Source organism: Carassius carassius, chromosome 27 (genome assembly GCF_963082965.1).
Source record: "Carassius carassius chromosome 27, fCarCar2.1, whole genome shotgun sequence".
Taxonomy (NCBI): Eukaryota; Metazoa; Chordata; class Actinopteri; order Cypriniformes; family Cyprinidae; genus Carassius; species Carassius carassius.
Window position 1 is genome coordinate 31,333,622 of NC_081781.1, and position 16,265 is coordinate 31,349,886.

General features: G+C 37.4%; 1 protein-coding gene across 13 annotated transcripts in view; it reads left to right on the forward strand.

Moving 5' to 3' along the window:
* Nucleotides 1-16,265, forward strand: part of LOC132107156 (receptor-type tyrosine-protein phosphatase kappa-like) — a 181,821-nt gene that overhangs the window by 56,382 nt on the left and 109,174 nt on the right. For all 13 annotated transcript variants that reach the window (XM_059513403.1, XM_059513391.1, XM_059513390.1 and 10 more), the window contains one exon: nucleotides 6,088-6,359. In XM_059513403.1, coding sequence (XP_059369386.1) covers nucleotides 6,088-6,359 — 272 coding nt within the window. The remainder of the gene's footprint in view (nucleotides 1-6,087; nucleotides 6,360-16,265) is intronic.

The following is a 16,265-nucleotide window of genomic DNA, read 5'->3' on the forward strand; positions in this document are numbered from 1 at the left end:
GAAACTTGACTAACATTAGTGGACTTCTAAGCTGACTCCAGGGAACAAAATCAACTGCTCTGAAAGTGTAGACTGGGCTCTATGAAGTGTTTCTGATTGCGTCTGCATGTGTTTGACTCTCTGTGGTTTTGGCATCCTGTACAAGTGTGTTTTTTCTGCTCAGTCATGCACTGATTCCACTGAGGAGTGACTTGGAAACCAGACTTCTGAACACACTAATGCGCTGCACATTTCACATTGACGGAGGATTTGCTCTCTGTGCTCATGTTGAACTCCTACGCGGAGATCTGTTTTACATCACACCATCAGTAGTTGATGTCATGATGTTAGTTTTCTTCTCTGTTTCTCACTGTCTTGTTTCTCAGTCTCTTTCTGTCTCTCTATTCCGCTCCTTGATTTAGTAGTCTCCACCTCTTGAATTAAAGAAGTTGAGCAGTGGTGACCTGCTGTTTTTTAACTGATTTAAGGCATGGGGAATTAGTTTAGTTCATTCAGTGTCAGTCTTTTAGTATGAAGTGGAAGAGCTATGAAGCGTCTGCCCTAAACTCAGTGTTTTCTCCCTCACTGAAGGGAAACATGGTTTGGACAGAAGCAATGGCGGCTATATAATTCCATGGGTCCCATGTGTTTATTTCACATTTATAGTGTGAGCAGTCAAGTTGCTGCTCAAGGATCGGACCATACATAAATCCTGAGCTTTGGCTTTACACACGCATACGATTTACTGGTTCAGTGAGAGCTATTTAACAAAAACATCACTGAAATCACAGAGTGTGTGCTCGATTTCAGCACATGCACCCTTAACATGTGAAATGAGCAGCAAATCAAACTGAAATAGGTGTGTTCTGTGCTTTATTGAATTCGGTTTTGAGAGAAATCATTAGCTTTTTTGTTATTGTAAAGTCTCTTTTGGACTTTTTGAAAGTGCTGTCCTATTTTCCACTGTGTGTGAAGTTGCTCTTTAAATTGCTATCTTTTCAAGCTCACAAGCTGAACCGTTCTTCAAAGACCCCATGAGTTTTGTGATGTGTCCATGTTAATTAGCTTTGTGGTCATCTGTGTGCTAGTGTACTTTTAGCAGATACTGTATGCACATTTCTGTGTAAGCAGTATTGATGACATCATCTTGCACTCAGGGGCTTAAGCAGATTGTTGTCCAATCAAATGCTCTCTCGTTTTTCAGAAATATGCATTTTCAGTCCCCAAAACGCAGTTGTCGTGTAAACAAACAGGCAAAACACAACATTTTTGGCTGAAAATGTAGTGTACATGGCCCTTAACATAAACCACAGCTCTGTACTCACTAATCCAGCCTCAGATCTGAGCTTTGTGGATCTGAACTCATGTTCATGTGTTCTTGTGGTTTTGAGAGACGGCCAAACTCAATCGTCTAATATGTCGAGCCTTCTGTCCTCTTTCCTCTGTCGCTCTCATCGTTTTCTTCTTCGTTTGCACTGAAGTGATTAATGAGCAGTTCACACAATCCTTCTCCAAACTCTCCAGCTCATGTTCATAAGGAAGCACTTAAATAAATCAAAGATCGCTCATGAACCAGTTTCATTTTCTGCCAGTAACTCTTGCTTGAAGGCTTGTGCCATCTGGATGCGCCGTTTAGTTCATGCGACCAACCTTTGACCTTTGGAATTGCCTGGAGCCTGTGTGAGAAATGAGTGTTTACCCAACGGGTGTTTATAGAGGAAACGGCGGGACACACACACCTTCTGACATCCACATCGATGTTCTCACCTGCAGCCATTAAGACGTTGTGTGCTCTAATATTTGCTGTATAATAGTTTTTCTCAGCCAAGTAATTTCTTTTGTTCATAACTGTGCTACTTTCATCTGGCTGTCTTTACAGAAAATCATAAATATAGAAATCCATGCACATGTAGTTATATATTTGGTAAATAATAAGCATGTGTACTATTACAAAAAAAAAAAAATAAAGCCCAGCAGCAGCGGCGTATGCAGAATTGTTTTTTGGGCGGGCTCTTTTGACTCTTAAGTGTCGGTAGCTGCTGAATTGCATTTTATGAACCACGGTTTCAACTAAAAATCTTCTTTACTTTTCTACTGAAGAAAACTAGTCACCCACATCCTGGATGGCCTGAGAGAAATTAAAAGCACATTTTCATTTTAGGGTGAACTATCCCTTTTAGTGGTGGTGTAGCCACATCTTTTGAAAGGAAGTTTTGTTGTTGTTGTTGTTGTTGTTGTTTTAATAAGAAATTAATGTTTTGACAGCGATGAAAGTATGATGGAAATTTGCAAATGGCTAAATGCAATCAAGAAAATGCAGGTGTTATTACAACCATTCAGCACAATTTCTGCAGATCAGTTTTTGTGAATGAATGACTTAATTTGGTCTTCATCAACAGCCGCTTGCGCCACCTGCTGGTGAGCAACTGACAGCAGCTGGAGATCACGCATCGGTGCTCTGCTGCTATTCCTGCAGCGCCCGGATGTGCAATGGCAAACTTTCTGCAGAATTTTAACCACTAAATTTGTGGAAGCTAATTTTAGAACTGAAATAAACTGGATAGAAAATTGTCTGTCGAATATTATTCATCGTAATTTTAAACAATATTTCTGAATATTTCAGAAGTGAATTCTGGTAGGTGAATTTGAATTATTTAATTTTTAATTATTAAAATGTGTCTGAATTGTTTTAACTTGAAATATTGACTATATTCGATATTATATAGATTATTATTATTATTATTATATAGATAATGTAGCTAAATTTCAGACCCTAAAAATGCAAGCCCTGAAAATACAAGGCATTGTAATGCACTCACTGTTAATACAATGCAGTATTTTTCAGGCTTAGAGTCAGGCTTAGCATCACAGCATGCTTTTTCTTTTTTAAGACATTTGTCATTATTTTTTTCCATATAAATAGAGCCATTCACAACTCATTTAATGTACACAGTGTTATGTACCTCAATTTAGCTGTGGGGATTTAGTGGATATTGGACAAAAATTATTGGTTAAAGGTACAGGTTGTAGGACCTGCCACTACTGCCACTAGAGCTCGCACTACCAACACAATAACAACCGCATGGTTTGATGACGCTAAGAAGGAGTGTGTATGATGGGATTTGTTGTCTTCTACCCAACCGCTGACTAAGATAAATCATGGATTTAACGCGAGTTCAACGATTTACGCGAGTAGATTACATTAGAAGTCATTGCAAAGACGTGATAAGACTATGGATAGTAATAATACTAATACTAATCTTGTTGATCATAACATACGTTTTCTGTAAAGATACGCATCAAAACAACTCGCATGTCGAGTAAAACACAAGCGAGATCGGCATCTCTTTCTAGTTGAAGTATGTCGCGACGCTCTCTCCATCTAGAAAATGCAACACCGATATTGATCCTCGCTCTTTCTCTCCTCTTTTCCCAAACTCTTCTAGGGTCTTTGGTTGGCCTGTACGCTTATGTTTACGAGAGCTGTCCTTGTCAACAGAACCAGCGGCAGACTGTAAACAGTAATTATGTTACATAAATAAGTAACACAATCCACCATAAAACATGCAAGAAGTAAATAAGGAACTTCTTAAAAGCAAGCTAGTGGTTTGCTGGACACTAGACACTACTTCCGCATTTGTCCAGGACACTGTTGTCATGTGGTTTCTACGTCAGTAAAGGCGGGAACAAAGGGGAACTAACGTCACTGACAGGCGACTGCACTGCCCCGTGTCACTGTTTAGAATGGGGATTTTCTCATGATTTACAAGTAGTAGAAACCATCAGAGATATTGTTAGTAATCAACTGGACAAAATATATAAGACTAGCCTAGTGGTTTTGGGATATTTCCTGCAAATATCTTACAAATTGTACCTTTAATATATGCCTCTATGTTTTGCGTTACAAGTGAGAAGTGAATTTGATAGTAAAATCAAGTGCACAGGACAAGTGTCTTATTATACAAACACTGATACAATAAAATATTTTTAATTACGATTTACATGTAGTAATAATAATATTTGTAATAAAATCGTTCCAGCAGGTGATATAGAGAATGCCATTCAGTAGTTTGGGGTCAGTTTGATCATTTTCTGTCCAGCGAGGCTGTTTTTTTTATTTTATTTTATTTTATTTTATTATTACAATGTTAACTTTTTTTTAGTAATATTTTTTTGTACAGTGTAATGTATTTCTGTGATGCTCCGCTGTATTTTCAGCATCACTCCTCCAGTCTTTAGTGTCACATGATCTTCAGAAATCAGAATAATATGATGATTTACTGCTCGAGAAACATTTTTGATTATCATCAATTGTGAATACAGTTGTGCGTCCCAATATTTCTACAGAAACCGTGACATGTTGTTTTTTTATTCTTTGATGAATAGAAAGTTCACAAGAAAAGCATTTGCTTATTTACAATTGATTTACTTTTATCTTACTGAGATATTGTAAAACATGTCTTATTCATATATAAATGGCTTTGTTTCATTCAGATCCATGTGTTTATTAGCATTTTACAGTGGCCTTGGGTGCATCTGAGAGTCAGGTCTTCATGTTTTATGTAAGATTATTTTTCCTCACCCACATGTCCAATGGTTAAATCAGGGGAAAAAGTCATTTCAGAGACAGAGAAAGTTCCAACACTTGAAAGAGTCTGAATCTGGAATAACACGCAGCTGATGAAGAGCACACAGCATGGCCAGGGCCGTTTGTTTAGACCGTAAAGAGGGTGGATTTCATGTAGATGGTATCTCTGACAGAAGATGGGGATCAAAGAGAGAGAGCTGGTCATCCCTCTTCCTGGCTGTGGAGAGATAGATGAACAGATGTACGCTCGTTTGGACAAATGGTGGTGAAGTCTGTCCTCTCTCCGCCTGATGTACATCCTCTGGGTGTTTGAGATTTGAAACAGTTTCCTCTCAGTGCAATCACATGGTTAAATAACAGGAACCATATCCTATATGGGCCTGTGCGTCTTGGCCGATTGTGTGGACCGTTTCTCCGGTGGAGTGGTTAGAAAAGTGTTCAGTAATCAGCACACGGCCAACTGCCAAGTGTACGAGTGAGTCTTTGATTCTTCAGAAATATTGGGTCCTCATGCCTGAGTTTATATCTCGGTGCATTCCTGCTAGAATCCCACATGAGTTCTCAAACGATTTGTTTTCTTCACTTGGTTTCTAGCAAATGTTTTTTTCACTCAACATTTTGTATATTCCTTGGTGTAGTTTTACACTTTATAGTGTAGTGTACTCTTTTTTTTATTTTTTATTTTTTTTATTTATGTTTTTTTTTTTTTTACAACACAAAATATGGTTTCTGGGCAGCTGATTCAGTTTTGTTGCACAAGCCTTCGATTCAGTTCATTTGGGAAGATTACAGACATGTTAAGTTCAGAGAGAAAATTTCATGCATGAAGTAAAAAAAATCAATCTTGACTTTAAGAATCATTGAATCGTTAATCCCAAAATGCTTTGCAACTGGGAAAAAAATTCCCTGTTACATATTGCAATATGCTAACGTCTAGGGCTGTGACAATAAATCGATGCATCGCGAATCGAAAAATGGAATTGATTCTGATCTTAGTTTTTAACAGCAGATGGCACTGTGTGGTTTAGAAACCGCCGTATTCTGCTTGCTTCTAATTTCTTACATATGCACCACTTGAACCTAAAATAATCATTCATCAAGTTTGAAAATACATTCATCTTGCGTCATAAACGCATAAAAGCTGAGGGGCAAGTACATTTGAACACTTACATTACTCAGTCGAACACTCAAGCGTTCTTCTTTGTTCGCATTTAGGTGTGGGGTTATAAACTAGCTGCAATCAGCTGTTAAAAACTAAGCTCACAATTGATTCGAGAGAGAATCACGATGCGTTCCCAAATTCTCAGAATCGATCCATAAATAGCGTTGCATCGATTTATCATCCCAGCCCTACTAACCTCAAAACTCCATAAGATGCAGTGCTGCTCATAAGCTCTAAATTACACTAATGAGGCTCCATTTTGGTGAGGATGCTGCCTATATAGGGAGTAGATAGCAAAAAAAGAGTGCATAATCCCAGCTCACCTGTGTTTTCTATCTTGGTTCTTGTTGCCCTTCAGGCTCATACATGATGGTGGACACCTCACAGCATGATTACGGAGAAAAGGCTCGCCTGCAGCTGCCTGTGATGAAAGAAAACGACACTCACTGCATCGACTTCAACTATCTCCTGTACTGCCCCGATGGCTCCAGCCCCGGGACTCTCAACATCCTGGTGAAGGTCAATAAAGGGCCACTGTCCAATCCCATCTGGAACGTCACTTCCTGCACAGGCAAAGGCTGGATGAAGGCGGAGCTCGCTGTCAGCACTTTCTGGCCCAATGAGTATCAGGTATGCAAATCCTTCAACCAATCAAAAGCTGCAGTGTCAGTATATTTTCTATAGAATGAAGCAGTCAGGTTGGGAAATTGATGTTTAACACTAGTTTATAGACCTTTAACCTTCTGGGGTCGATCCCCGTGTATACGCGTTATAAGATATCCTGATATCCCCAAAAATAACTTAAATTACACTTTCAGTTTTGATCGTACGGATAAGAGCAATACATCAATCGAATCTGTAAAGGGTCTACTTTTTTTTGGATACAGACATAATAACAATAAAACTTTGTGCATTTGTAATATAAAGATAACAAACAAGGTGTGCTGTCTGCAGCCTTCGTCTGCGCTGATCTTCATTTACAAACACGTCATTAAAATGAACTGTAACTCCGTGAATACTCAACGAAGAGACATGAGAGAGATATCTATAGAAAGCCTGACATGTCTACTTTTAAACTAAACAAGTGCCGCTGAAAATAGATATTCTGTGATAAAGTAATCCATATGAAAACAACGCGATGTCCGTTTTTCACGTCTCCCTTCATTATATCTAATGTGACCACGCCCCCGTGCTGAACGCCCTATTCAGATTCTAATGTTTCACTGAAGCGTGCGGCTTGAATACACAACAGAAGTCGATCCAAAGAAACCCAAGATAACAGGACTTAACGACTACAGACCTGTGGCTCTAACGTCTGTCGTCATGAAGTCGTTTGAAAAACTGGTTCTGGCTTATCTGAAGGACATCACTGGACCCTTACTGGACTCGCTGCAGTTTGCATACCGAGCAAACAGGTCCGTGGATGATGCAATCAACATGGCATTGCACTTCATCCTGCAACATCTGGACAAAACAGGGACTTATGTGAGGATCCTGTTTGTGGACTTTAGTTCGGCTTTCAACACCATCATCCCAACAACCCTCCAGACCAAACTGACCCAGCTCTCTGTTCCTAGCTCTATTTGTCAGTGGATCACCAGCTTTCTGACAGATAGGCAACAGTTAGTGAGACTGGGGAAATTCATGTCAAACAGCTGCTCCACTAACACTGGTGCCCCTCAGGGATGTGTTCTCTCCCCTCTGCTCTTCTCCCTGTACACCAACGACTGCACCTCTAAAGACCCCTCTGTCAAGCTCCTGAAGTTTGCAGACGACACTACAGTCATCGGCCTCATCCAGGACGGTGACGAGTCTGCTAACAGACAGGAGGTTGAGCAGCTGGCTGTCTGGTGCAGTCTTAACAACCTGGAGCTGAACACGCTCAAAACAGTGGAGATGACTGTGGACTTTAGGAGAAACCCCCCTGCACTTTCCCCACTCACCATCATGAACAGCACTGTGACTGCAGTGGAGTCATTCAGATTCTTGGGAACCACCATCTCTCAGGACCTGAAGTGGGACAATCACATCGGCTCCATTGTGAAAAAAGCCCAACAAAGGTTGTACTTCCTTCGCCAGCTGAGGAAGTTTAACCTGCCACAGGAGCTGCTGAAACAGTTCTACTCAGCCGTCATTGAGTCTGTACTGTGTACCTCAATTACTGTCTGGTTTGGTTCAGCAACAAAATCAGATATCAGAAGACTACAGAGAACTGTTCGGACTGCTGAAAGGATTATTGGTGCTCCCCTGCCCACCCTCCAAGAACTGTACACATCCGGAGTGAGGAAAAGGGCTCAGAAAATCACTCTGGATCCCTCACATCCAAGTCACCCCATCTTTGAACTTTTGCCATCTGGCCGGCGCCTCAGAGCCGCAAATACAAGAACAGCAAGGCACAAGAATAGTTTCTTCCCCCAGGCAATCTACCTCATGAACAGTTAAATGTTTCCCACTTAAACTTATGTAAAAATGTGCAATATCCTTATATTTATTTGTTACCCCTCCATCCTAGAACATTCCTGCATCTCACTCAATCCTATTCCATTATCATTTATAGCACAATTGTTTATACACTTATATATTTGCCAATTTGTAAATCTCCTGTAAATTTTTTTTTTTTTTTTTTTTTTGTCTGTGTGTTGTGGTCTCTGTGTACTGGAAGCTTATGTCACTAAAACAAATTCCTTGTATGCGCAAGCATACTTGGCAATAAAGCTCTTTCTGATTCTGATTCTGATTCTGATTCTGATTCTGAAGTCAACGCAGTGAGAATGTTCTTCAAGTTCTTTTATTTTACTGTTTGCTTCGCGATGAGAGGAATAACACATAATTTGATTTGGACCTCAGGATTTGAGATTTGGATTTCCTCAGAAAAAAAGAATGAAGCACTTTATTCAGCAGAGATCATAAACATAAGTCTTTTTTTTTTTTGTAATTTATATACTTGTATTAGGTTTCACATAACGTGTAAACATTTTACTAGTTAGACTTTTTCCAAACTATAATTCCTGACTAAGTGTATAATCAAGTGAAACATTATGAAGTTTTACATCTAAATTTTATACTGTAGTACTATTATCAAAATAACATTAATAATGTAGTTTATCATTTAGTTTTTCTAAGAGCTCAAAAACAATATACCCTTTGGAAATGCTAGTTATGTGATGTTAATTTATATATATATATATATATATATATATATATATATATATATATATATATATATATATATATATATATATATATTTGTAGAAAATCAGATTGTTAAAAGGATTTCTGAAGGATTGTGTGACTGGAGTAATGATGCAAAAAAAATAATCAGCTTTGAAAGTCAGCTTTGATTGTTCCTAATAAACTGTTTAACTGCACTCGCAAGTGAATCTCAAGTTTATTTGTGGGATAATTAAATATATTCTAAATAAACTACAAATATAAAATATATACATTTATTTTGTCCTTACATTCTTTCTTGTAACTCTTCCCTCTCAGTCACAAGAGTTGGGTATCGAAAACCGGTTCCATTTTAGAACAGGTTCCAAATTTCTAAGGACCGGGTATTCGATAAGTCGCGTGCATTTCGATTCTGGTTAATGATTCCTGCGTTTGCATTTCAATTTGATTAAAAACAATTAAGTGCAGGAATGTAAAGAGTCTGCACCCTGTTTGTGTGCAGCGCACATTAAGCTCAAGCGTGTGCACAGAGACCAGCGGTCAGTGGTCGCGCTGCGGGTTCCTGGTTTGTGTCCGTTCTCGGATCGTTCCTTGTATTTCAACTGTAAAAAAGGTTGTTCCAAGCCGAAACTGACTTCTTTCATATTTGTTGACCAATACACAGAAAACTACATCAGTATATCATCATAAACACAGCTGTTTTTGTCTTAAGTGAACAAAAACAGATGAGAAAGAAAACACACATGTACAGTATTTTTGCTTAAAGAGACAACAGCCTAATAAACGCGCTGCCTGTCATTAATGTTAATCAAAGAACAAAAGAAAACCATTCACTGATCTTGACTAAATATATTTAATAACTTTAATTGATTCAATGTTTATTTTATTTATAAAAAGAAAACTATGCAGTGTTTTTAAAATTTTGATTACAGTTTCTTTAGCTACACTGAAAAAAACAATAAGTAAATTTACTTAATTTTTATTTGGCAAGTTTTTGCACAAGCATTTTTCATGTAAATTTAACACATTTGGAAATTAAGTAAATCTACTTAACTAAGTTAGGTAAAAATAAAAAAACGAATAAGTACATTTTATTGAGTGCATTTTAATTAAATAATATTAAATTAATGCATTTAGCAGACACTTTTATCCAAAGCGTCTTACAGTGCATTCAGGCTAACAATTTTCACCTATCATGTGTTCCAGGGGAAACAAACACACAACCTTGCGCTTGCTAATGCAATGCTCTACCACTGAGCTACAGGAACACTTCAAGATTTTGTGAAAAATAAGTGAAAATTTCAATTACTTACTTTTTTATTTTGGAAAAGTAATTTGGAAAAGTTTTTACACTAATAAAAAACCCGAAACAGAGATTCTAGAAATTTCTAAATGTAAAATAATTTTTTTCAAAACAATTTTATCAAATGGGGGTAAATAAGTCTCTCACTTGTGTCCCTTTAAACCAGTTTACAGCAAAGACAGCACGAAGGACTGGATGCACATGATAAATATTCTGCAATTAAGAAAACAGACAAAAGAAATTGCACTGTAAAACCTGACAAGTAACTTAACTCAAACCGTTTGAGTAAACAGATTGCCTTGATTTAAACCATGTACGTTTTGAAACTTTGCATTCAAGTAATTAAGTGATTAACTAAGTGCTGATTGAGAATTAGTGATGAACAGCTGCTGTTAACAAACAGAATCACTGAAGAAAAGAGAAACACAAGAACTACTACAACTGACTTCAGACACAGCCTTAGATGAAATCAACTGAAATAAAATACATGAAATCTCTCAAGATCTGATTAAACAACCCCACAAACAGCATCACCAGCTCCACTTATTAATAACCAGACTGACTTTATTTCTGTCAGACGTCTACAGAAGATCTTATTGAGAATGAACTAAGGTTTAGATGTTGATTTATTGTTTCATTTGAAGTAACCATGTTAGAGATCAGTGTTTGCTTTAGTTGGGCTCTTGACCCTTGACTTCTGTCTTGGTCTTTTCTCTGGCTGTTATAACAGTGTGTTTCTAAAACACATTTGTTGTAACTCAGAAGCCCAGAAACCTGTATCTAGGTGTAGGTTGTTTTACTTTATATTGGTGATGATAATCATCAATTATTGAACTGTACGGAGTCTAATCTCTGATGAAATAGGTGTTAGAAAATGTAACTCAATATATTGTTGAGTAAACAAGATAATTTTAACATCATTTTGAAGCAAAAATTCTAGGCTCCAAGCTCCAGGTTTGACAGTCTTGTGAACAAATATTCTGTATGTGTTTTATGACCTTATTTCAGTGCCTTCAAAGTTTTAGTTTTTCACTAATCACGCATAAATGTTGTTTTCTAAAAACGAAATCATGCATACTAGCCTAGTTTGTGCTGAATACAGTGTTTTCAAACAGTGTTTCAAAAGCACAAAAGTCAGGGCATGTCAAATCTTCTCCAGGCCCCCAAAACCCCCTAGACCTCAGATGGTTAAATTATTGTGTATGTATATGCGTATTTTGCAATAAACCTAAAATATATTGTTTCTATATATAACCATATAATCAAAAACTTATTTCTGTATGATTTATAAGCTTGTTTCCAAGGATTATATTCCAAGGATTTTGGATATTGCCATCTTTGTAAACCTAAACCTCTCGCTCACACACACACAAGAACAAAAACAACCTTAAAGCAATAGATTCATATAGATTATCTTTAACTCGATTATGTCATTCATGAGCATTCTGGGAAAAATGAATGAAAAAATTACTTCCAACATTGCAGAAAAATTGAATGGGCACTAATTAACAAGATATGTTTATCTGATCAGCAAATCTGATGCAAAGATACTAACGGCAAACTGACTTTTACCTCAGTGCAAATACAGCAGAAGACTCTGAGCTGGAAAGTCAGTAGGTGTTTTTTTCTTGTCTTTTCTTTTTTTTGTTGCATTTTCGTAACTCTTAAACTCTGTGTGGTGACACATTCCTGCCGTCAAGCCCTCTAAACAAAAGTAAAAGGAACCAAATCACAATGGATGTTTTGCTTGTATGTGGTATTGGTGTAGACCGGTTGATTTATGGGAATGTGGAGGCTTTAGCTTTTCTTTTGTAGTTCTGTCATACTCACAAAATGCTCCCAGTGATCACAGTAACGGCTCTCAGTAATGTTTTCCACAGGAGAAATGTCTCTCTGGGTCAGTGGAGCTCCTTCACTTTTTGTTTTTCAGTACAATAGCTTTTCACTGTTGCTTCTAGCTGTTTGAAAGTAATATTTCATCTACTGAATACAACTGCTATGATAATCAGTCTCTTCTCTCTTGTTTTAATCAGCAATGGATGTTGGTATGTATGTGTCAGTGTTTGCTGTGTGTGTGTGTGTGTGTGTGTGTGAGACAGTGAATACTGAAAGCCTCCGTCTGCGTGAGAGACAGAATTGTAAACACCGTGATGATACAGGGTTTCCATGCAGGATGTTCATCTGGTTTTTCCACAGGTTTAGGGTGCAGTAGTTGAGCTGTAGTCTTTATAGCAGCCGTCTGTTTGCTTTATCAGCCCTAAATGTAAACACACCTGCGTACAGATAGATGCCTCTGCTGGCCACTTGAACGCATTACACGTCACGCTCGGAGGATTGGGAGGCGCTGTTGTGATTAATATTGCATGATATTTCTGAGACGAGCTAATGGATCAGAGGGGCTTGTTTCTTCATGTCTCGATTTGATTTCTCACAGTATAGAGTTTCCACCTGCTGCCCCTCCAAACCCCCCGGAGACGTGTCCCTTCTAATGAGTCCAGGCATGTTACGTCCCTTTATTACACTCTCTCTCTCTCGCTCCATCACAGTCCATCTCTAAAGCCTGGTGTGGGCTTGTTATTTCTTGTCCTCTTTAATTAGGCACTGATGAGTCAAATCTGATGCTGGAGTCCAGTTTATTTTAGCTTTAGTCCTGATTCACTTTGGTTTTGTTTTTTCCACCAATATCTCCCGAGGGTGTCTTCATCCCCCTGATCAGATCGTTAGTCACCGCATCAAATGGACTCGCTTAATAAGCTGGACACCTGCCCTCAGTTGCTTTTTATTATTTAATGTCAGATTGTCAGAAATCAGGCCAGAGCGCCGAACTGAAGCGTTTGAGGAGCTCTGTCTGCGCTCATGAGTGCGAGCGTCATTAATGCTGTCAAAGGGAATGAGTTAAGGCATCGCACGTGTTCCTTTGGTCATCCTTCAGTTCTCATGAATGATAGAATATTGTTAAACTTGAGAGAAGATGTTGTTTTTCTGTTTTTATTTCTTCTAAGCAAAGTAACATTCATGCTCCTTTGTGGTTTCTCTGGCTTATGATGTGTTCTTCAGTAATCTTCTTTGAGGACACAAACAGAAATGTGTGTCATCAGTAGGAATGTGTGTGTGTGTGTGTTTTAACCCTAAAACATCTATCTAATTGACTAAAAAAATGTATTACTCGCTTTACAAAAAAAAAAAAAAAAAACTGGATTTTGGGGGGTGGGTTACTGTTGATATGACTTTTAACTACAGCCTTTTAATTTGTTGACATATAAGAAGTGTTCAGTTAAGAAAAGAAGAACTTAAAGAAGTTAAGACATTTGTTTAAACAAAGTTTGCAAGAATGTTCTTAAATGCAGTTCTTGAAATATTCTTAAGAAGTTCTCCAATACTTCCTTTAGTGATTATCGATCATTGTTGTCACCTGTGCACTAGTAAAATTAATATGTACTATGTATCTAGTGTTGTGATGTTCTTCATACTAAAAAAAAAAACATAAATTCATGAAACATCTTATGTTTTCAGATTTACGACAAGCTGGAGGCTGTCCTAACTAAAAGATTTTATTTACCTTGATTTTTAAGAACATTCTTTTCCAGACTTCAATTTCTTTGGTAACACTTTAGATTAGGGAACACTATTCATGGTTAACTAGTTGCTCATTAACATGTATATTTCTAGGGTTCTGGCTGTTTGTTACTTTTAAAGCACTTATTAATGCCTTATTCTACATGACCCTATTCTAAATCCCTAAACCCGACCCCATACCTAAACTTAACAACTACATACTTACTATCAGTAAAAAACTATTTATGAGTTATTGGGGGAAAATGCTTGCAATCAAAAATGTTAACAATTCTTATGTTTTATAACAATTCTAAGCAAAAAACATAAGAGCATTATCGATAAATGTTTGTGGGAATAAAATATAAATTATTATATTATATTTGATAAAATTACCTGAAGTATATTTAACTGTTAATTGTATATTATTTTTTATGTGAACTGAACATTTTTTTGAGTTGGTTAGCTGAACAACTAGTCTACGTTGTGTTTTTTTTTGTGTGTTTTTTTTGTCAGATGCTTTCACACATTTTCAAAACGTTGCTAATTTTTTTCAAAACTTTACACACAAATCCAAGAATTGTAGACCCAAAATGCTAAATTCCTCACATCTCCTTCAAAATGAAGCACTGTATAAAAATATCACAAACATGTCTCAAAAGTAAACTTTTGCAAACGTCTTTGCTATAATGTTAATTCCTGTAAAATTTGTGTGTGTTACACAGCGAATTGTGTGTTGTGTTTTGCAAAAAGTCTTTTCTGAAGGCTGAGAAAGTCAAAGGCTGAGAAATAGCATATGGTTTTGCAGATTTGGTGTGTACTTCTGGTGTTTGAGTGTCAGCTTTCAGAAAAGATTGTGTGTGTAAGCAGTAAAAAAAAAAACCTGTAATGAAGACCTGTGTAATTAGGTTGGTTTCTGATTTATTTGACCCTGTCTGGACGTTTACATTAGATTTGTTCTTACATTCATGATTTAAAGCCATACTTTTCATGGTTGAAATACTTTAACTTTAAAAGATTGCAGTTATTCTAAAGTTATTGCCTGTAATTCCGCTATCTTTATCAATACTAATTCAATTTCCCTCACTACTGGTGAAGAATGTTTTGAGCAGCACTATATTGTGCACCTGTAGTCACTAGTTAAACAAGGTCGCACACTTTCCCAGGGTTCACAGATTCATGTGAATGGTGATTTCACACCTTCTCCCAAAACAAGATCCCTCCGGGCAGGGGATCCCTCTAGGGTTCAGAAGGATGTGTGAGGGGATTGTGTGTGTGTGGAGATGTTTTGTGATAGTGTTGAGAGCTCACATTTAGCCAAGGTCAGACCACACACAAACACACACTCACAGGTTTATCTTGTGTCCAGCATAGCAGTAATTTATATGTGCTCAGAAGCACAGATTAGTGTACACCCTGCAAACAAGGCTGCCTTGGCCCTTTATGGGTCGACTTAGGGCTCCCCGCACAGGATCCCTGAGAATTTGCTCATTAGCAAAACTGTATGTTTGTCAAGCATATTTTTTACAGTAAATGTTGCAAGAAGAAAAACTGTAATGATGATTCAGTCATCACATAGAGTCCTGATTCCCTTATCTCACCCAGAATTTGATCTCTGAGGACATTATTCAGACTTCTTTATATCAGTTTATGGTAGCACTAGAATACAACTGTATGATATTTTTTTTCTTCCTTTTAATATTTTTACATTAAAATGTCATGTAGATGTTATTGGGATGGGATCAGGTAGTCTCACACAGATATCAAGATTCAGTGTAAGAACCTCAACATTGGTAACAGTCAACAAGATATTTAGAACAACTCTGAACGTAAAAAAACAAGATTTTCGCTGATTATCACCATTGTTGAGGTTCATACGCTGAATATTTATATATGTGTGAGTCTAACATTTATTAAATTAAATGATCCCATCCAAATAATTTTGTCATAATGACTTAAAAACATTCAAAATATTAAAACAGAACTACATTTCATGCAGTGGTATTTTAGAGCTACTTTAAAGTTAGTTTTTCTAAATAATCAGATAATAAGATCAGCTTCTAAGTTCAGTGAGTCAGGACACTACATGATGACTGAACCATTAATAAGTAAAAATCACCATTTGGTCAGTTTGTTTTCTCACAACTTGTGCTATAACAAATAGCAGCCAGAGAAACATTGAAGTTAAGAAGTCAAGGGTCAAGAACCCAACTAAAGCTAGCACTTACCTCCATAATGGTGACTTCAGAATTGATTATTTTCAATAAAACAGTGCTTAAGGCTTTCGTCAGACTAAGTGAAGGCTGCCCATACAGGGCAAGTGCTAAGGGGCCAAGGAGCTAATTCTCAGGGGCCCTGCGCTGGCAGCCCATAAAGGCTTGTTTACTGGGCAGACTCCTTTGTGTCTGTGTGTGTGTCCTCTGTAAATGATACAGAAGAATGTCTTATGTACAATGTCACTCAGCTTCACTAATCTTCCTCAACATAAACACACACGTTTACTTGACTGT